This window comes from Giraffa tippelskirchi, chromosome 12 (genome assembly GCF_054371585.1).
Source record: "Giraffa tippelskirchi isolate mGirTip1 chromosome 12, T2T-mGirTip1v1.2.pri, whole genome shotgun sequence".
Lineage (NCBI taxonomy): Eukaryota > Metazoa > Chordata > Mammalia > Artiodactyla > Giraffidae > Giraffa > Giraffa tippelskirchi.
This window is the reverse complement of record NC_137286.1, coordinates 68213195-68234099: the sequence shown is the minus strand read 5'-3', so window position 1 is coordinate 68234099 and position 20905 is coordinate 68213195. Positions and strand designations below refer to the sequence as shown.

The following is a 20905-nucleotide window of genomic DNA, read 5'->3' as shown; positions in this document are numbered from 1 at the left end:
AAGGAAGGGAGGTACTCGGGAGCTAAAGCCCTTGGCTGCTGTGGTAGCAGCTGCAGATGGCAGCTCGTCCACAGTGCACTTCGAATGAGGTCATATGAGCGGGACTCTGGAAATGGCTCCGAAATCAAGAGAAAGGGGTCAGGGTATGTGGGAATCCGGCGGGGGTGGGGGGTGGATGAAGGAAGGTGTCCTTCCTCTCTCCAGTGCAATTTGGTTTGGTGAGTCTCAAAGCTACCAGATGGCACTTCCCAAGTCAGGCCCCCGCAGGAATCAGGGTGGGCTGCGTGCCTCGGCCCCTGCCACAGGGACAAGCCACACCAGTGGCCTCCCTGAGCTCCAATGGCCGGATCTGGGGGTTCTGTCTGGGTGCACACCTCCTTGCTGTGGCCAAGTTCCCCCCTTCTCTGAGCACCAGCTTCATCCTCTCGAATGAGGACATCGATTGCTACCTTGGCACGTTACTCTCTTCATCCTGTGAAGACTCATTAGGCTTATCCTACAATTACTAGCTGGCCCGAAGAGATATCTCCTGAATCCAGATTAAGCTGGAGTCTCCCAGGCTCATCTGGCATGTCTTCCCTGAAGTCTGCCAAAACCCACACCCTTGCATTTCCAGGGACTCCCCTTAGCCAGCTGGGCAGAAAACCCAGCATGGTTCAAACAAGCTGACAGACAAGCGGGAGAGGACTCACGGGCAGACGGCCTCCCTCAGGTCTCGGGTGGAGCTCTGGGACCACAGCAGCAGCGGGCCATCCCAGCGCCTTGGGCTCAGCAGCGCCCTCATTCTCAGGCCGGCGGCTCTGCCCTGAGGGGAGCAGGAAGGTCACCAACTGCCGCAGGCGGACCTCAAGCCCCTCCCACTGCTGGAGCCTGACCTCCCCCGGCCCCACCCCTTCCCCTACCCCAGCAGGACGAGAGCTCGTCTTCCCCTGGCTTCCAACGTGAGGCCCGGCCCTGGGCCCCGATTGGGCACTGCCCCAGTCCGGAGCCAATCACAGTGGCCAGGGAGGTGGAACGCACCGATTGGCCAGGGCCAGGTCATGTGACCATACTCCCCAGGAAACTCAAATATTACCAAGATTCCCTAACAAACCAATGAACAAAATTATCCAGTAAAGGCAAACCGTACATTTTAATGAGGCCAATGTCACAGAAAAAAAAAAAAATCCTTCACAATGAACTGCTCAAGGAAGCTACTAAATAAGCTTTCAGAAAAGTGAAGTCGTTTTTTTTTTTTTTTTTTTTTAATAGGGTGACGGAGAGCTATACCTTTCCCATCTATGTGAATTTAGGTTTAAACTAGATTTCCCTCGGCTATTATATAAGACAAAAAACCCCACATCACCCCCTTTCACTCCCCCCACCCCCAAAAAGTGTTTTAGTCTATTGAATTTTTGTGTCCTCAGTTGTGTCTGATTCACGGCAACTCACGAACTCCACACAGCCAGGCTCTTCCGTCCATGGAATTCAGGGCAATTTTTTCTGTCACAGCAAATGCCCACCCTGGGTGATCCAAAGGCAAGGGCTCAGAGGCTCCTGAGAGACTAACTCCTTTCAGCTGAGCACAGAGCTGGCTCCTCACTGGGATGCCTGTGGCCTGGGGCTCCCAGAGGGGAGAGCAGCACTCGCCCCACCGTGTGGTCACTGCTGGAAGTGCAGGCAGCTCCTCACTCCCCCTTGACAGTGTCCCTGAGGGCAGAACAGTGTGAATCTACTCAAGGTGGAAACGCAAACTCCGATGCAACCAAACTTCCCACAAGGTCTCCAAAACCACTCAGGAACAGGGAATTGGAAACTGCAGGGCATGACATGAATGGAGATGGAGACTTGACACCTTACACCGAGTTCACTTCCAGTTATCCCTAGACAAAGTTTCCATGAAAACTTGTCACAAATCTAGAAGAGCAATGAGCAGAAACCGGACATGTGCTTTGAGTCTTCACACACAAAACGAAAAGGCAGCTCACAAAACAACCCAGAGAATACAGTGGACTTTGCAAAATCAAAGATATCTACTGTGGGAAAGACCTCATTACAAAAGCAAAAGACAGGTCATACATCGCGAGACGAATGAGTGGAAACACAAAGCTTCTCAAGGATGTGTCTCCAAACAGACAAAGAACACCAACACGACAAGCCTGTGAAAACTAGGGAAAGGTCTGAAGGGACAGCAGACTGAGGAAGACACACACAGAGTATCCCGGATGATGTCCAGCACTGAGGGCCTGGAGAAACAACAGTCTAGTTGCACTCCCTCAGGCCTGTGTGACCCTGGATGAGGCCTCTGTTTCCCGGTGGCTCTGAGAGATGGACAGGGAGGAAGGGGAAGAGAAATCACTTGCATTTCTAATACTCACAGCAAAGTCTTCCAATGAGAAGGGAATTATCACCCCCACTGACAATGCCATTCACTGAAGTGATACCCACGAGTCCATCTAACCCAGAAGGGAAGGAAGGACCTGTCCTGACAAAACGGCGAGAGATGGAAGAAGGAAGATCAAGCCCACACCAACCACTGGAAAGAGAAGCTGTGCTCAGGGCTTGAAAGAATTCCTATTGGGAAAATGATGTCACAGCCCCACAAGGCAATCCACAGCTTCGATGCTATTCCTCCCAAAAGGCCAATGCATTTTCGCACCGAACAAAGAATTGCAAAAGGGGTACGGAAACAGAAAAGAGCCTAAATTGTCAATACAATCCGACGAAAAAGCCCCGATACGGACATCCAAGGTTGTGTGAAAGGAAATTAGACGACCAAACTAGGATCCTCAGGAGAGTATCGGAGAAGGCGATGGCGACCCACTCCAGTACTCTTGCCTGGAAAATGCCATGGACGGAGGAGCCTGGTAGGCTGCAGGCCATGGGGTCGCACAGAGTCAGGCACGACTGAAGTGACTTAGCCGCAGCGGCAGCAGCAGGACAGTATGCTATTGGGAATACAACAACACACACAGATCCAGATCGATGGAATAAAGTTGAGGGTCCAGAAACAAACCCCGGCATCCATGGTCAACTCATCTCTGACACAGAAGGGGAGAATATCCAAATGGGAACAAGAAAGCCTCTTCAATAAATGTCCATGGGAAAACCAGACAGCTACATCTGAAGAACGCTATTGGTTTTGATCTCACACCACCTCAATATCGGGGAAAAACCTCACCCTAAAGACTGATATCATGAGATAGCTAGAAAGAAGCGTAGGTCAAAGGCTCCTTAACATCAGAGTCTCCTTGCCATTTGCTGGGCGGAGGTAGAAATGGGTCTCTTCAAGTAAGGGAAAGAGGAAAACGAAGTACGCCAACGGGTTTCCATCCAATGGAACCTCTTCACAACAGAGAAGCTAAGCATTCAGAAATGCAAAAGATAGGAAACGGAACATGAGAGACTCCTTGCAAGTGGTGTATCTGAGAAGGGGTTCATATGGAAAGAGACGAAGAATGCACAGCACTCAGATTCCAAGAAACACCACCACCACCCTTGACCCTTCCCCCATGACCAACTCCGACCTAAAGCCTTTCTCTCCCTCTAACCTATCCCTAAAACATAACCCTCATCTAATCATATACATGTGCATTCCTAGCATCCATCCATCCACACACGAGAGAGAAAGAGGAAGACACAGACTGAATCGAGAAGGGAAAAGAGAGGGACAGAGCCAGAGAGAGACACGGAACCAGAGAGAGGAAAGGAATCGACGGTCCAGACTTTTCATCAATCTGTCTCGAAGGTAGAAGCAACGACAGCGCCCATCCACCCCAGAAGGGGGAAAAGGACGGAAGGTTTGGAGAGGAAAAGACAAGAACGCAGGGAGCCCTTAGAAGCTCAGCCACCCGCAGAAGCCGAGCTGGGACACTTGAACAGAATCTCAATGGAAACAGAGGACCAGAAAGTTGGCTACTCTTTTCTATAAGAGAGGGAGACCTTCGAGTCTTCCTTTCGGTCCTCCAACTTGGATGCGGGGTCTCAAAACAGTCAGGAGGGGGAGTGCCTTTTCCTGGGTACCACGGCGCATCCAGGCCTCGTTCTGCCCCATTCTGTGCTGTGTCAGCCCTGGATGGAGTCTTTCTTTCTGAAGTCTCAGCGCACAAGCTCCACGTGATATCGGCCCCAGGTGGAAAGGCATGGAGCTGCTCGTAGGCCGACAGAACTAGGAAGCAGATGGGAGAATGACCCCCACTCTGCAGATGGAGAGACTGGGGAAACCCTGAGGGGCATACGCTTGTCCAGGGCCACACCACTTATGAGAAGAAGGAGCCTGGTCTGAGAGCAGCGGGGTCCTCGGAGCTCAGGCCCTGGCTGCACCCAGGCCTCCCCAGGGCTGTGGGCTGGGCAGTGTGGCTGTCACTGTGCCTGCACATGGCCTAAGGGGGGTGGTCGAGCAGTCAGAAACCCAGAGATTCCCTTGGGAAGCTTTGGGGAAGGGACCTCAGCACGAACCCCAGGAAATGATGTCACCTGCCGGCAACAGAACCCAACAGAACCCGCAACCCGGGTATCCAGGCCTCCAGAGCGGAGAGGAGCCCCCAGCCAGATCACTTGCTGCCAGGATGTTCTGCTGTTTGCCCCTGCCCAGAGGCCGGGGCCTCAGGAGAGCTCACAGGCAGTGTGCGTGGGCACCCTGTCAACGTTGGCTCAGGGCACCCCCGAGAGGCCTCTGGCCCTTTGCCCGGAGAAACAGAAAGGTAACACGGGGAGCCCCAGGCCGGGCCAGGCCACCTCTCCCATGCCACCCGGAAACACCGGGTCCTTTGCCTGTGTGTGTGGATGCGGGTTTCTCGGGGTGTGTCTCCCTCAAGGAAGCCCAGGCGGATGTGGGGTCAGAAGCCGACGGGCAAGTTGTGTCCACACCCCAGGGGAGAGCAGGCTGGCTGGGATGGGGAGAGTGCGGGCAGCGCCGGCCGCCCAGGCTGGCCTCACACCCTCAGGTGGGTCTCTTTCCTCCCGGGTGGGGATCTGAGCAGACACACGTCTCTGACCCTTCTGGGAAGAGAAGTTCGAGCAGGCAGAAGCAGCGGCTCCACTGGCCAGGCCCAGCTCGGAAAACTCCCAGCACGGCTGGCTGACGGTCACTGTCGTTGCAGAGCTTCCCACGTGATGAGGCCGAGGACGGGGACACCCCGTCCACCTCCCGGAGGGAGGGGTCGGAGCACCACCCCCCCGCCCCTGAGGCCCAGTGCAGGCTCCAGGTGAGCGTGCCCACGGAGGCATCAGCCCCACCGGGGGCGAAGCGGAGGCGGGGAAGGCCTGCTGCCGAGACACCGCCCAGGATACACCCGGCGGCCCAGTCTGAGGCTGCCACGGAGCTCAGCACACCCGGCTCCGACCCGGAGTCCCGAGAACCCCGGCCTCTGAGGCAGCAGGAGGACCTGGAGCCCAGCACGCCAGAGCACAGAGGTGAGGACGCTGGGGCTGGTGCACGGGAGTGTGTGGGGAGGGGGTGCTGAGCTACACAGGGACGAGTCCCCGAAAGATGCTGCTGGGCCTACAGCAAGCGCTGGCCTCACACCCCCACCCCCATCTTGCACACTTCAGTCCCAAAAGACATCCGACCCTGGGTATTCTTTGGGAATCTCTTGGAAGCTTTCTGTCCCGGGATACGCACATGCCAAGGCTGGCCTGTGGGCAAACTTTGCTTCTCCCCCAGCTCTAGCACTGGCCTCCAACTGGAACCAGGCTCCACTTCCCAGACCTGTCCCTACAGAGGTGGTGGCTCCAGGTGCAGGACCCAGGGATCCACCGAGGGCAGATGGAGAACCGAGACTTGCCCTCGCAGAGACACCAGGCCAGCTGGGTTCTGGCCAGCACACCGGGCAGATCGGATCTCCGTGCCTGCAGGACCCCCAGCCCCAGGCACTGATGTCCCACCCCCTCAGCCAGAACCTCCACCTCCACGTGCACCTGTACCTGCTCGGGCTTTGGCAGGAGAACCCGAGGCAGAGGAGGAGTCACCGCCTCGGCAGGGAGAGCCTGCCCTGGCTCCCGCGCAACACCCAGACGCCGACGATGACTCACCCGCCCCTGCAGGAAGAACGAGCCCCCGCTCTGGACAGAGACCCAGAGCCCTTGCCGGAAACACCACGTCCAGGGGAGCGGTCGGCTCTGCCGCCTCCATCCCTGTCGGCTCACCGTGGACGCCGTCAACTCGGTCTGCCCCCAGGGGACATGGAGTTCCTTTCCCCTGAACTGCTTTGCATTTGGTTTGTTTCCACCTTACTGGTGATGTTTTACTTTTTGTATGGTTTCGTGTATTTTTGTTGGTTAAGTTGGGATTAGTAAACTTTTTCATCATTGTTGCAATTTGGGAACACTGTTGTGTGACTCTGGTGATACTGTGTTACCATCACCACTTTGTGGTTTCAGACCCGTTTGATCTTTATGCCCCACCCCCCAACAAAGCCTGGATTCAAGGCAAGCACGCCCTGTTCATCCCTCCCCCCCGATCCTGAACACAATTTCAACTTTTCTTTCTGCATTCCTTCCTATATTCTTGGTGTCCCCAATCAATGACTCTCAGTGAAATGACTGAAGGAGTTTCTTTCGGACTCTCCACCTACTGTAAGACTCCATTGGAGAGTTCTCATTTTTATGTCATTTGAACTAGCCTTTGATAGCTGACAGGACGGTGTACGTCCTTTCAAGATATCATGTGCCAAACGAAGCCCTTTTGGCAAATGCCATCATTATCTCCAGGCAGGCATTGCTGTTTGAAGGGTGACATCTCAGCCAGAAGGCAGAGGCTGAGCTCCTCTTGTTGCACCAGCTCCCAAAAGAAGCCAAGAAAGGGAGCTGGAACAACAAACCACCCCAACGCCCAGGAAAGCGTTCTTCACGACAGAAGGCTAGAAAATGACCCAACAACCTTGTGGCCCAGAACCCCTCTAGAAAAATCACTGTTCCATAAAAAAGAGAAACACGTGGGAAGTTCCAAGGAGAGGCAATGCCCATGGCCAGTGTACTTTAGAGACGGCCTGACCGCTCCGGGGAAGACACGCACCGACGGAACCCCTTGGGAAACAGCAGTGAGAGTCCTCACCGTCGTAAGGGTTTCCTCTGGGGACAACCTGCCCTGGGCACCACATGGGGGAGCAGACCGGCTTCTCTTCCTCTGCCCCCACACCATTCACTCATGAAGGCAGCTCAGGTGTTCTCATGCCCTGCCTGCCTGCCTGCCTGCCTGCCTGGCTCATCCGTGAGCTGTGACCACCTCCAGGGCAGGACTCCACCTTCTCCTCTCTGTGTACCGTGAATCTGCACACAGTGGGCTTTCAGAACCTTAGGAGACTTGAGCCATTCCCACTCGAGCCAGAACCCTCCCCAGGAAGGAAAACGGCTGTGGAGTCATTTTGGCCCCTGCACTGGTTCCGAAAGCCTGGCGGCTCCTACAGCCTCTACGGTGTGAAGAGGGAGGTCCCTTTTGACAGAGCTTTCCGGCTGTCAGATCTAAGCTGTTGTTTCACTGTCAGCTGTGTCTCTTCCGTTGCAGCCAGGTGGGCCACGCTGCTCCAAAGGGGCTCACAAGCTGAGTGGCAAGGGAGGTATTGAGAGGACAGGGATGGCTACAACGTGCTGCAAACTGAGTGAGGGTCCCCACAATCCTCAGCAAAGGTCTGTGGTGTGCAAGTGGGGAGTAGAGGGCCCCCAAGTTCCAAAGGAAGGGAGGTACTCGGGAGCTAAAGCCCTTGGCTGCTGTGGTAGCAGCTGCAGATGGCAGCTCGTCCACAGTGCACTTCGAATGAGGTCATATGAGCGGGACTCTGGAAATGGCTCCGAAATCAAGAGAAAGGGGTCAGGGTATGTGGGAATCCGGCGGGGGTGGGGGGTGGATGAAGGAAGGTGTCCTTCCTCTCTCCAGTGCAATTTGGTTTGGTGAGTCTCAAAGCTACCAGATGGCACTTCCCAAGTCAGGCCCCCGCAGGAATCAGGGTGGGCTGCGTGCCTCGGCCCCTGCCACAGGGACAAGCCACACCAGTGGCCTCCCTGAGCTCCAATGGCCGGATCTGGGGGTTCTGTCTGGGTGCACACCTCCTTGCTGTGGCCAAGTTCCCCCCTTCTCTGAGCACCAGCTTCATCCTCTCGAATGAGGACATCGATTGCTACCTTGGCACGTTACTCTCTTCATCCTGTGAAGACTCATTAGGCTTATCCTACAATTACTAGCTGGCCCGAAGAGATATCTCCTGAATCCAGATTAAGCTGGAGTCTCCCAGGCTCATCTGGCATGTCTTCCCTGAAGTCTGCCAAAACCCACACCCTTGCATTTCCAGGGACTCCCCTTAGCCAGCTGGGCAGAAAACCCAGCATGGTTCAAACAAGCTGACAGACAAGCGGGAGAGGACTCACGGGCAGACGGCCTCCCTCAGGTCTCGGGTGGAGCTCTGGGACCACAGCAGCAGCGGGCCATCCCAGCGCCTTGGGCTCAGCAGCGCCCTCATTCTCAGGCCGGCGGCTCTGCCCTGAGGGGAGCAGGAAGGTCACCAACTGCCGCAGGCGGACCTCAAGCCCCTCCCACTGCTGGAGCCTGACCTCCCCCGGCCCCACCCCTTCCCCTACCCCAGCAGGACGAGAGCTCGTCTTCCCCTGGCTTCCAACGTGAGGCCCGGCCCTGGGCCCCGATTGGGCACTGCCCCAGTCCGGAGCCAATCACAGTGGCCAGGGAGGTGGAACGCACCGATTGGCCAGGGCCAGGTCATGTGACCATACTCCCCAGGAAACTCAAATATTACCAAGATTCCCTAACAAACCAATGAACAAAATTATCCAGTAAAGGCAAACCGTACATTTTAATGAGGCCAATGTCACAGAAAAAAAAAAAAATCCTTCACAATGAACTGCTCAAGGAAGCTACTAAATAAGCTTTCAGAAAAGTGAAGTCGTTTTTTTTTTTTTTTTTTTAATAGGGTGACGGAGAGCTATACCTTTCCCATCTATGTGAATTTAGGTTTAAACTAGATTTCCCTCGGCTATTATATAAGACAAAAAACCCCACATCACCCCCTTTCACTCCCCCCACCCCCAAAAAGTGTTTTAGTCTATTGAATTTTTGTGTCCTCAGTTGTGTCTGATTCACGGCAACTCACGAACTCCACACAGCCAGGCTCTTCCGTCCATGGAATTCAGGGCAATTTTTTCTGTCACAGCAAATGCCCACCCTGGGTGATCCAAAGGCAAGGGCTCAGAGGCTCCTGAGAGACTAACTCCTTTCAGCTGAGCACAGAGCTGGCTCCTCACTGGGATGCCTGTGGCCTGGGGCTCCCAGAGGGGAGAGCAGCACTCGCCCCACCGTGTGGTCACTGCTGGAAGTGCAGGCAGCTCCTCACTCCCCCTTGACAGTGTCCCTGAGGGCAGAACAGTGTGAATCTACTCAAGGTGGAAACGCAAAGTCCGATGCAACCAAACTTCCCACAAGGTCTCCAAAACCACTCAGGAACAGGGAATTGGAAACTGCAGGGCATGACATGAATGGAGATGGAGACTTGACACCTTACACCGAGTTCACTTCCAGTTATCCCTAGACAAAGTTTCCATGAAAACTTGTCACAAATCTAGAAGAGCAATGAGCAGAAACCGGACATGTGCTTTGAGTCTTCACACACAAAACGAAAAGGCAGCTCACAAAACAACCCAGAGAATACAGTGGACTTTGCAAAATCAAAGATATCTACTGTGGGAAAGACCTCATTACAAAAGCAAAAGACAGGTCATACATCGCGAGACGAATGAGTGGAAACACAAAGCTTCTCAAGGATGTGTCTCCAAACAGACAAAGAACACCAACACGACAAGCCTGTGAAAACTAGGGAAAGGTCTGAAGGGACAGCAGACTGAGGAAGACACACACACAGTATCCCGGATGATGTCCAGCACTGAGGGCCTGGAGAAACAACAGTCTAGTTGCACTCCCTCAGGCCTGTGTGACCCTGGATGAGGCCTCTGTTTCCCGGTGGCTCTGAGAGATGGACAGGGAGGAAGGGGAAGAGAAATCACTTGCATTTCTAATACTCACAGCAAAGTCTTCCAATGAGAAGGGAATTATCACCCCCACTGACAATGCCATTCACTGAAGTGATACCCACGAGTCCATCTAACCCAGAAGGGAAGGAAGGACCTGTCCTGACAAAACGGCGAGAGATGGAAGAAGGAAGATCAAGCCCACACCAACCACTGGAAAGAGAAGCTGTGCTCAGGGCTTGAAAGAATTCCTATTGGGAAAATGATGTCACAGCCCCACAAGGCAATCCACAGCTTCGATGCTATTCCTCCCAAAAGGCCAATGCATTTTCGCACCGAACAAAGAATTGCAAAAGGGGTACGGAAACAGAAAAGAGCCTAAATTGTCAATACAATCCGACGAAAAAGCCCCGATACGGACATCCAAGGTTGTGTGAAAGGAAATTAGACGACCAAACTAGGATCCTCAGGAGAGTATCGGAGAAGGCGATGGCGACCCACTCCAGTACTCTTGCCTGGAAAATGCCATGGACGGAGGAGCCTGGTAGGCTGCAGGCCATGGGGTCGCACAGAGTCAGGCACGACTGAAGTGACTTAGCCGCAGCGGCAGCAGCAGGACAGTATGCTATTGGGAATACAACAACACACACAGATCCAGATCGATGGAATAAAGTTGAGGGTCCAGAAACAAACCCCGGCATCCATGGTCAACTCATCTCTGACACAGAAGGGGAGAATATCCAAATGGGAACAAGAAAGCCTCTTCAATAAATGTCCATGGGAAAACCAGACAGCTACATCTGAAGAACGCTATTGGTTTTGATCTCACACCACCTCAATATCGGGGAAAAACCTCACCCTAAAGACTGATATCATGAGATAGCTAGAAAGAAGCGTAGGTCAAAGGCTCCTTAACATCAGAGTCTCCTTGCCATTTGCTGGGCGGAGGTAGAAATGGGTCTCTTCAAGTAAGGGAAAGAGGAAAACGAAGTACGCCAACGGGTTTCCATCCAATGGAACCTCTTCACAACAGAGAAGCTAAGCATTCAGAAATGCAAAAGATAGGAAACGGAACATGAGAGACTCCTTGCAAGTGGTGTATCTGAGAAGGGGTTCATATGGAAAGAGACGAAGAATGCACAGCACTCAGATTCCAAGAAACACCACCACCACCCTTGACCCTTCCCCCATGACCAACTCCGACCTAAAGCCTTTCTCTCCCTCTAACCTATCCCTAAAACATAACCCTCATCTAATCATATACATGTGCATTCCTAGCATCCATCCATCCACACACGAGAGAGAAAGAGGAAGACACAGACTGAATCGAGAAGGGAAAAGAGAGGGACAGAGCCAGAGAGAGACACGGAACCAGAGAGAGGAAAGGAATCGACGGTCCAGACTTTTCATCAATCTGTCTCGAAGGTAGAAGCAACGACAGCGCCCATCCACCCCAGAAGGGGGAAAAGGACGGAAGGTTTGGAGAGGAAAAGACAAGAACGCAGGGAGCCCTTAGAAGCTCAGCCACCCGCAGAAGCCGAGCTGGGACACTTGAACAGAATCTCAATGGAAACAGAGGACCAGAAAGTTGGCTACTCTTTTCTATAAGAGAGGGAGACCTTCGAGTCTTCCTTTCGGTCCTCCAACTTGGATGCGGGGTCTCAAAACAGTCAGGAGGGGGAGTGCCTTTTCCTGGGTACCACGGCGCATCCAGGCCTCGTTCTGCCCCATTCTGTGCTGTGTCAGCCCTGGATGGAGTCTTTCTTTCTGAAGTCTCAGCGCACAAGCTCCACGTGATATCGGCCCCAGGTGGAAAGGCATGGAGCTGCTCGTAGGCCGACAGAACTAGGAAGCAGATGGGAGAATGACCCCCACTCTGCAGATGGAGAGACTGGGGAAACCCTGAGGGGCATACGCTTGTCCAGGGCCACACCACTTATGAGAAGAAGGAGCCTGGTCTGAGAGCAGCGGGGTCCTCGGAGCTCAGGCCCTGGCTGCACCCAGGCCTCCCCAGGGCTGTGGGCTGGGCAGTGTGGCTGTCACTGTGCCTGCACATGGCCTAAGGGGGGTGGTCGAGCAGTCAGAAACCCAGAGATTCCCTTGGGAAGCTTTGGGGAAGGGACCTCAGCACGAACCCCAGGAAATGATGTCACCTGCCGGCAACAGAACCCAACAGAACCCGCAACCCGGGTATCCAGGCCTCCAGAGCGGAGAGGAGCCCCCAGCCAGATCACTTGCTGCCAGGATGTTCTGCTGTTTGCCCCTGCCCAGAGGCCGGGGCCTCAGGAGAGCTCACAGGCAGTGTGCGTGGGCACCCTGTCAACGTTGGCTCAGGGCACCCCCGAGAGGCCTCTGGCCCTTTGCCCGGAGAAACAGAAAGGTAACACGGGGAGCCCCAGGCCGGGCCAGGCCACCTCTCCCATGCCACCCGGAAACACCGGGTCCTTTGCCTGTGTGTGTGGATGCGGGTTTCTCGGGGTGTGTCTCCCTCAAGGAAGCCCAGGCGGATGTGGGGTCAGAAGCCGACGGGCAAGTTGTGTCCACACCCCAGGGGAGAGCAGGCTGGCTGGGATGGGGAGAGTGCGGGCAGCGCCGGCCGCCCAGGCTGGCCTCACACCCTCAGGTGGGTCTCTTTCCTCCCGGGTGGGGATCTGAGCAGACACACGTCTCTGACCCTTCTGGGAAGAGAAGTTCGAGCAGGCAGAAGCAGCGGCTCCACTGGCCAGGCCCAGCTCGGAAAACTCCCAGCACGGCTGGCTGACGGTCACTGTCGTTGCAGAGCTTCCCACGTGATGAGGCCGAGGACGGGGACACCCCGTCCACCTCCCGGAGGGAGGGGTCGGAGCACCACCCCCCCGCCCCTGAGGCCCAGTGCAGGCTCCAGGTGAGCGTGCCCACGGAGGCATCAGCCCCACCGGGGGCGAAGCGGAGGCGGGGAAGGCCTGCTGCCGAGACACCGCCCAGGATACACCCGGCGGCCCAGTCTGAGGCTGCCACGGAGCTCAGCACACCCGGCTCCGACCCGGAGTCCCGAGAACCCCGGCCTCTGAGGCAGCAGGAGGACCTGGAGCCCAGCACGCCAGAGCACAGAGGTGAGGACGCTGGGGCTGGTGCACGGGAGTGTGTGGGGAGGGGGTGCTGAGCTACACAGGGACGAGTCCCCGAAAGATGCTGCTGGGCCTACAGCAAGCGCTGGCCTCACACCCCCACCCCCATCTTGCACACTTCAGTCCCAAAAGACATCCGACCCTGGGTATTCTTTGGGAATCTCTTGGAAGCTTTCTGTCCCGGGATACGCACATGCCAAGGCTGGCCTGTGGGCAAACTTTGCTTCTCCCCCAGCTCTAGCACTGGCCTCCAACTGGAACCAGGCTCCACTTCCCAGACCTGTCCCTACAGAGGTGGTGGCTCCAGGTGCAGGACCCAGGGATCCACCGAGGGCAGATGGAGAACCGAGACTTGCCCTCGCAGAGACACCAGGCCAGCTGGGTTCTGGCCAGCACACCGGGCAGATCGGATCTCCGTGCCTGCAGGACCCCCAGCCCCAGGCACTGATGTCCCACCCCCTCAGCCAGAACCTCCACCTCCACGTGCACCTGTACCTGCTCGGGCTTTGGCAGGAGAACCCGAGGCAGAGGAGGAGTCACCGCCTCGGCAGGGAGAGCCTGCCCTGGCTCCCGCGCAACACCCAGACGCTGACGATGACTCACCCGCCCCTGCAGGAAGAACGAGCCCCCGCTCTGGACAGAGACCCAGAGCCCTTGCCGGAAACACCACGTCCAGGGGAGCGGTCGGCTCTGCCGCCTCCATCCCTGTCGGCTCACCGTGGACGCCGTCAACTCGGTCTGCCCCCAGGGGACATGGAGTTCCTTTCCCCTGAACTGCTTTGCATTTGGTTTGTTTCCACCTTACTGGTGATGTTTTACTTTTTGTATGGTTTCGTGTATTTTTGTTGGTTAAGTTGGGATTAGTAAACTTTTTCATCATTGTTGCAATTTGGGAACACTGTTGTGTGACTCTGGTGATACTGTGTTACCATCACCACTTTGTGGTTTCAGACCCGTTTGATCTTTATGCCCCACCCCCCAACAAAGCCTGGATTCAAGGCAAGCACGCCCTGTTCATCCCTCCCCCCCGATCCTGAACACAATTTCAACTTTTCTTTCTGCATTCCTTCCTATATTCTTGGTGTCCCCAATCAATGACTCTCAGTGAAATGACTGAAGGAGTTTCTTTCGGACTCTCCACCTACTGTAAGACTCCATTGGAGAGTTCTCATTTTTATGTCATTTGAACTAGCCTTTGATAGCTGACAGGACGGTGTACGTCCTTTCAAGATATCATGTGCCAAACGAAGCCCTTTTGGCAAATGCCATCATTATCTCCAGGCAGGCATTGCTGTTTGAAGGGTGACATCTCAGCCAGAAGGCAGAGGCTGAGCTCCTCTTGTTGCACCAGCTCCCAAAAGAAGCCAAGAAAGGGAGCTGGAACAACAAACCACCCCAACGCCCAGGAAAGCGTTCTTCACGACAGAAGGCTAGAAAATGACCCAACAACCTTGTGGCCCAGAACCCCTCTAGAAAAATCACTGTTCCATAAAAAAGAGAAACACGTGGGAAGTTCCAAGGAGAGGCAATGCCCATGGCCAGTGTACTTTAGAGACGGCCTGACCGCTCCGGGGAAGACACGCACCGACGGAACCCCTTGGGAAACAGCAGTGAGAGTCCTCACCGTCGTAAGGGTTTCCTCTGGGGACAACCTGCCCTGGGCACCACATGGGGGAGCAGACCGGCTTCTCTTCCTCTGCCCCCACACCATTCACTCATGAAGGCAGCTCAGGTGTTCTCATGCCCTGCCTGCCTGCCTGCCTGCCTGCCTGGCTCATCCGTGAGCTGTGACCACCTCCAGGGCAGGACTCCACCTTCTCCTCTCTGTGTACCGTGAATCTGCACACAGTGGGCTTTCAGAACCTTAGGAGACTTGAGCCATTCCCACTCGAGCCAGAACCCTCCCCAGGAAGGAAAACGGCTGTGGAGTCATTTTGGCCCCTGCACTGGTTCCGAAAGCCTGGCGGCTCCTACAGCCTCTACGGTGTGAAGAGGGAGGTCCCTTTTGACAGAGCTTTCCGGCTGTCAGATCTAAGCTGTTGTTTCACTGTCAGCTGTGTCTCTTCCGTTGCAGCCAGGTGGGCCACGCTGCTCCAAAGGGGCTCACAAGCTGAGTGGCAAGGGAGGTATTGAGAGGACAGGGATGGCTACAACGTGCTGCAAACTGAGTGAGGGTCCCCACAATCCTCAGCAAAGGTCTGTGGTGTGCAAGTGGGGAGTAGAGGGCCCCCAAGTTCCAAAGGAAGGGAGGTACTCGGGAGCTAAAGCCCTTGGCTGCTGTGGTAGCAGCTGCAGATGGCAGCTCGTCCACAGTGCACTTCGAATGAGGTCATATGAGCGGGACTCTGGAAATGGCTCCGAAATCAAGAGAAAGGGGTCAGGGTATGTGGGAATCCGGCGGGGGTGGGGGGTGGATGAAGGAAGGTGTCCTTCCTCTCTCCAGTGCAATTTGGTTTGGTGAGTCTCAAAGCTACCAGATGGCACTTCCCAAGTCAGGCCCCCGCAGGAATCAGGGTGGGCTGCGTGCCTCGGCCCCTGCCACAGGGACAAGCCACACCAGTGGCCTCCCTGAGCTCCAATGGCCGGATCTGGGGGTTCTGTCTGGGTGCACACCTCCTTGCTGTGGCCAAGTTCCCCCCTTCTCTGAGCACCAGCTTCATCCTCTCGAATGAGGACATCGATTGCTACCTTGGCACGTTACTCTCTTCATCCTGTGAAGACTCATTAGGCTTATCCTACAATTACTAGCTGGCCCGAAGAGATATCTCCTGAATCCAGATTAAGCTGGAGTCTCCCAGGCTCATCTGGCATGTCTTCCCTGAAGTCTGCCAAAACCCACACCCTTGCATTTCCAGGGACTCCCCTTAGCCAGCTGGGCAGAAAACCCAGCATGGTTCAAACAAGCTGACAGACAAGCGGGAGAGGACTCACGGGCAGACGGCCTCCCTCAGGTCTCGGGTGGAGCTCTGGGACCACAGCAGCAGCGGGCCATCCCAGCGCCTTGGGCTCAGCAGCGCCCTCATTCTCAGGCCGGCGGCTCTGCCCTGAGGGGAGCAGGAAGGTCACCAACTGCCGCAGGCGGACCTCAAGCCCCTCCCACTGCTGGAGCCTGACCTCCCCCGGCCCCACCCCTTCCCCTACCCCAGCAGGACGAGAGCTCGTCTTCCCCTGGCTTCCAACGTGAGGCCCGGCCCTGGGCCCCGATTGGGCACTGCCCCAGTCCAGAGCCAATCACAGTGGCCAGGGAGGTGGAACGCACCGATTGGCCAGGGCCAGGTCATGTGACCATACTCCCCAGGAAACTCAAATATTACCAAGATTCCCTAACAAACCAATGAACAAAATTATCCAGTAAAGGCAAACCGTACATTTTAATGAGGCCAATGTCACAGAAAAAAAAAAAAAATCCTTCACAATGAACTGCTCAAGGAAGCTACTAAATAAGCTTTCAGAAAAGTGAAGTCGTTTTTTTTTTTTTTTTTTTAATAGGGTGACGGAGAGCTATACCTTTCCCATCTATGTGAATTTAGGTTTAAACTAGATTTCCCTCGGCTATTATATAAGACAAAAAACCCCACATCACCCCCTTTCACTCCCCCCACCCCCAAAAAGTGTTTTAGTCTATTGAATTTTTGTGTCCTCAGTTGTGTCTGATTCACGGCAACTCACGAACTCCACACAGCCAGGCTCTTCCGTCCATGGAATTCAGGGCAATTTTTTCTGTCACAGCAAATGCCCACCCTGGGTGATCCAAAGGCAAGGGCTCAGAGGCTCCTGAGAGACTAACTCCTTTCAGCTGAGCACAGAGCTGGCTCCTCACTGGGATGCCTGTGGCCTGGGGCTCCCAGAGGGGAGAGCAGCACTCGCCCCACCGTGTGGTCACTGCTGGAAGTGCAGGCAGCTCCTCACTCCCCCTTGACAGTGTCCCTGAGGGCAGAACAGTGTGAATCTACTCAAGGTGGAAACGCAAACTCCGATGCAACCAAACTTCCCACAAGGTCTCCAAAACCACTCAGGAACAGGGAATTGGAAACTGCAGGGCATGACATGAATGGAGATGGAGACTTGACACCTTACACCGAGTTCACTTCCAGTTATCCCTAGACAAAGTTTCCATGAAAACTTGTCACAAATCTAGAAGAGCAATGAGCAGAAACCGGACATGTGCTTTGAGTCTTCACACACAAAACGAAAAGGCAGCTCACAAAACAACCCAGAGAATACAGTGGACTTTGCAAAATCAAAGATATCTACTGTGGGAAAGACCTCATTACAAAAGCAAAAGACAGGTCATACATCGCGAGACGAATGAGTGGAAACACAAAGCTTCTCAAGGATGTGTCTCCAAACAGACAAAGAACACCAACACGACAAGCCTGTGAAAACTAGGGAAAGGTCTGAAGGGACAGCAGACTGAGGAAGACACACACAGAGTATCCCGGATGATGTCCAGCACTGAGGGCCTGGAGAAACAACAGTCTAGTTGCACTCCCTCAGGCCTGTGTGACCCTGGATGAGGCCTCTGTTTCCCGGTGGCTCTGAGAGATGGACAGGGAGGAAGGGGAAGAGAAATCACTTGCATTTCTAATACTCACAGCAAAGTCTTCCAATGAGAAGGGAATTATCACCCCCACTGACAATGCCATTCACTGAAGTGATACCCACGAGTCCATCTAACCCAGAAGGGAAGGAAGGACCTGTCCTGACAAAACGGCGAGAGATGGAAGAAGGAAGATCAAGCCCACACCAACCACTGGAAAGAGAAGCTGTGCTCAGGGCTTGAAAGAATTCCTATTGGGAAAATGATGTCACAGCCCCACAAGGCAATCCACAGCTTCGATGCTATTCCTCCCAAAATGCCAATGCATTTTCGCACCGAACAAAGAATTGCAAAAGGGGTACGGAAACAGAAAAGAGCCTAAATTGTCAATACAATCCGACGAAAAAGCCCCGATACGGACATCCAAGGTTGTGTGAAAGGAAATTAGACGACCAAACTAGGATCCTCAGGAGAGTATCGGAGAAGGCGATGGCGACCCACTCCAGTACTCTTGCCTGGAAAATGCCATGGACGGAGGAGCCTGGTAGGCTGCAGGCCATGGGGTCGCACAGAGTCAGGCACGACTGAAGTGACTTAGCCGCAGCGGCAGCAGCAGGACAGTATGCTATTGGGAATACAACAACACACACAGATCCAGATCGATGGAATAAAGTTGAGGGTCCAGAAACAAACCCCGGCATCCATGGTCAACTCATCTCTGACACAGAAGGGGAGAATATCCAAATGGGAACAAGAAAGCCTCTTCAATAAATGTCCATGGGAAAACCAGACAGCTACATCTGAAGAACGCTATTGGTTTTGATCTCACACCACCTCAATATCGGGGAAAAACCTCACCCTAAAGACTGATATCATGAGATAGCTAGAAAGAAGCGTAGGTCAAAGGCTCCTTAACATCAGAGTCTCCTTGCCATTTGCTGGGCGGAGGTAGAAATGGGTCTCTTCAAGTAAGGGAAAGAGGAAAACGAAGTACGCCAACGGGTTTCCATCCAATGGAACCTCTTCACAACAGAGAAGCTAAGCATTCAGAAATGCAAAAGATAGGAAACGGAACATGAGAGACTCCTTGCAAGTGGTGTATCTGAGAAGGGGTTCATATGGAAAGAGACGAAGAATGCACAGCACTCAGATTCCAAGAAACACCACCACCACCCTTGACCCTTCCCCCATGACCAACTCCGACCTAAAGCCTTTCTCTCCCTCTAACCTATCCCTAAAACATAACCCTCATCTAATCATATACATGTGCATTCCTAGCATCCATCCATCCACACACGAGAGAGAAAGAGGAAGACACAGACTGAATCGAGAAGGGAAAAGAGAGGGACAGAGCCAGAGAGAGACACGGAACCAGAGAGAGGAAAGGAATCGACGGTCCAGACTTTTCATCAATCTGTCTCGAAGGTAGAAGCAACGACAGCGCCCATCCACCCCAGAAGGGGGAAAAGGACGGAAGGTTTGGAGAGGAAAAGACAAGAACGCAGGGAGCCCTTAGAAGCTCAGCCACCCGCAGAAGCCGAGCTGGGACACTTGAACAGAATCTCAATGGAAACAGAGGACCAGAAAGTTGGCTACTCTTTTCTATAAGAGAGGGAGACCTTCGAGTCTTCCTTTCGGTCCTCCAACTTGGATGCGGGGTCTCAAAACAGTCAGGAGGGGGAGTGCCTTTTCCTGGGTACCACGGCGCATCCAGGCCTCGTTCTGCCCCATTCTGTGCTGTGTCAGCCCTGGATGGAGTCTTTCTTTCTGAAGTCTCAGCGCACAAGCTCCACGTGATATCGGCCCCAGGTGGAAAGGCATGGAGCTGCTCGTAGGCCGACAGAACTAGGAAGCAGATGGGAGAATGACCCCCACTCTGCAGATGGAGAGACTGGGGAAACCCTGAGGGGCATACGCTTGTCCAGGGCCACACCACTTATGAGAAGAAGGAGCCTGGTCTGAGAGCAGCGGGGTCCTCGGAGCTCAGGCCCTGGCTGCACCCAGGCCTCCCCAGGGCTGTGGGCTGGGCAGTGTGGCTGTCACTGTGCCTGCACATGGCCTAAGGGGGGTGGTCGAGCAGTCAGAAACCCAGAGATTCCCTTGGGAAGCTTTGGGGAAGGGACCTCAGCACGAACCCCAGGAAATGATGTCACCTGCCGGCAACAGAACCCAACAGAACCCGCAACCCGGGTATCCAGGCCTCCAGAGCGGAGAGGAGCCCCCAGCCAGATCACTTGCTGCCAGGATGTTCTGCTGTTTGCCCCTGCCCAGAGGCCGGGGCCTCAGGAGAGCTCACAGGCAGTGTGCGTGGGCACCCTGTCAACGTTGGCTCAGGGCACCCCCGAGAGGCCTCTGGCCCTTTGCCCGGAGAAACAGAAAGGTAACACGGGGAGCCCCAGGCCGGGCCAGGCCACCTCTCCCATGCCACCCGGAAACACCGGGTCCTTTGCCTGTGTGTGTGGATGCGGGTTTCTCGGGGTGTGTCTCCCTCAAGGAAGCCCAGGCGGATGTGGGGTCAGAAGCCGACGGGCAAGTTGTGTCCACACCCCAGGGGAGAGCAGGCTGGCTGGGATGGGGAGAGTGCGGGCAGCGCCGGCCGCCCAGGCTGGCCTCACACCCTCAGGTGGGTCTCTTTCCTCCCGGGTGGGGATCTGAGCAGACACACGTCTCTGACCCTTCTGGGAAGAGAAGTTCGAGCAGGCAGAAGCAGCGGCTCCACTGGCCAGGCCCAGCTCGGAAAACTCCCAGCACGGCTGGCTGACGGTCACTGTCGTTGCAGAGCTTCCCACGTGATGAGGCCGAGGACGGGGACACCCCGTCCACCTCCCGGAGGGAGGGGTCGGAGCACCACCCCCCCGCCCCTGAGGCCCAGTGCAGGCTCCAGGTGAGCGTGCCCACGGAGGCATCAGCCCCACCGGGGGCGAAGCGGAGGCGGGGAAGGCCTGCTGCCGAGACACCGCCCAGGATACACCCGGCGGCCCAGTCTGAGGCTGCCACGGAGCTCAGCACACCCGGCTCCGACCCGGAGTCCCGAGAACCCCGGCCTCTGAGGCAGCAGGAGGACCTGGAGCCCAGCACGCCAGAGCACAGAGGTGAGGACGCTGGGGCTGGTGCACGGGAGTGTGTGGGGAGGGGGTGCTGAGCTACACAGGGACGAGTCCCCGAAAGATGCTGCTGGGCCTACAGCAAGCGCTGGCCTCACACCCCCACCCCCATCTTGCACACTTCAGTCCCAAAAGACATCCGACCCTGGGTATTCTTTGGGAATCTCTTGGAAGCTTTCTGTCCCGGGATACGCACATGCCAAGGC

General features: G+C 55.1%; 2 protein-coding genes across 2 annotated transcripts; both read left to right on the top strand.

Annotated features, from left to right (window-relative positions):
• The first annotated feature begins 1231 nt into the window (after positions 1 to 1231).
• LOC145529880 (uncharacterized) lies at positions 1232 to 6298 on the top strand. Its single transcript, XM_081550643.1, has 3 exons — positions 1232 to 4682; positions 5082 to 5394; positions 5645 to 6298. The coding sequence occupies exons 1-3, from the start codon at positions 4446 to 4448 to the stop codon at positions 6271 to 6273; spliced, it is 1179 nt and encodes a 392-aa protein (XP_081406769.1). The 5' UTR covers positions 1232 to 4445; the 3' UTR covers positions 6274 to 6298.
• Positions 6299 to 10503: 4205 nt separating this feature from the next.
• On the top strand, positions 10504 to 14718 carry LOC145529916 (uncharacterized). The gene is made up of 3 exons (XM_081550683.1): positions 10504 to 12328; positions 12728 to 13040; positions 13291 to 14718. The coding sequence occupies exons 1-3, from the start codon at positions 12092 to 12094 to the stop codon at positions 13917 to 13919; spliced, it is 1179 nt and encodes a 392-aa protein (XP_081406809.1). The 5' UTR covers positions 10504 to 12091; the 3' UTR covers positions 13920 to 14718.
• Positions 14719 to 20905: the final 6187 nt, after the last annotated feature.

What these genes read in the sequence shown, in the direction of transcription:
- LOC145529880 (XM_081550643.1), top strand. Translation starts at nt 4,446, where the DNA reads ATGATGTCACCTGCCGGCAACAGAACCCAACAGAACCCGCAACCCGGG. An exon ending in TTGCCCGGAGAAACAGAAAG is followed by an intron (nt 4,683 to 5,081) that starts GTAACACGGGGA and finishes CTGTCGTTGCAG; the next exon opens with AGCTTCCCACGTGATGAGGC. An exon ending in CAGCACGCCAGAGCACAGAG is followed by an intron (nt 5,395 to 5,644) that starts GTGAGGACGCTG and finishes CTTCTCCCCCAG; the next exon opens with CTCTAGCACTGGCCTCCAAC.
- LOC145529916 (XM_081550683.1), top strand. Translation starts at nt 12,092, where the DNA reads ATGATGTCACCTGCCGGCAACAGAACCCAACAGAACCCGCAACCCGGG. An exon ending in TTGCCCGGAGAAACAGAAAG is followed by an intron (nt 12,329 to 12,727) that starts GTAACACGGGGA and finishes CTGTCGTTGCAG; the next exon opens with AGCTTCCCACGTGATGAGGC. An exon ending in CAGCACGCCAGAGCACAGAG is followed by an intron (nt 13,041 to 13,290) that starts GTGAGGACGCTG and finishes CTTCTCCCCCAG; the next exon opens with CTCTAGCACTGGCCTCCAAC.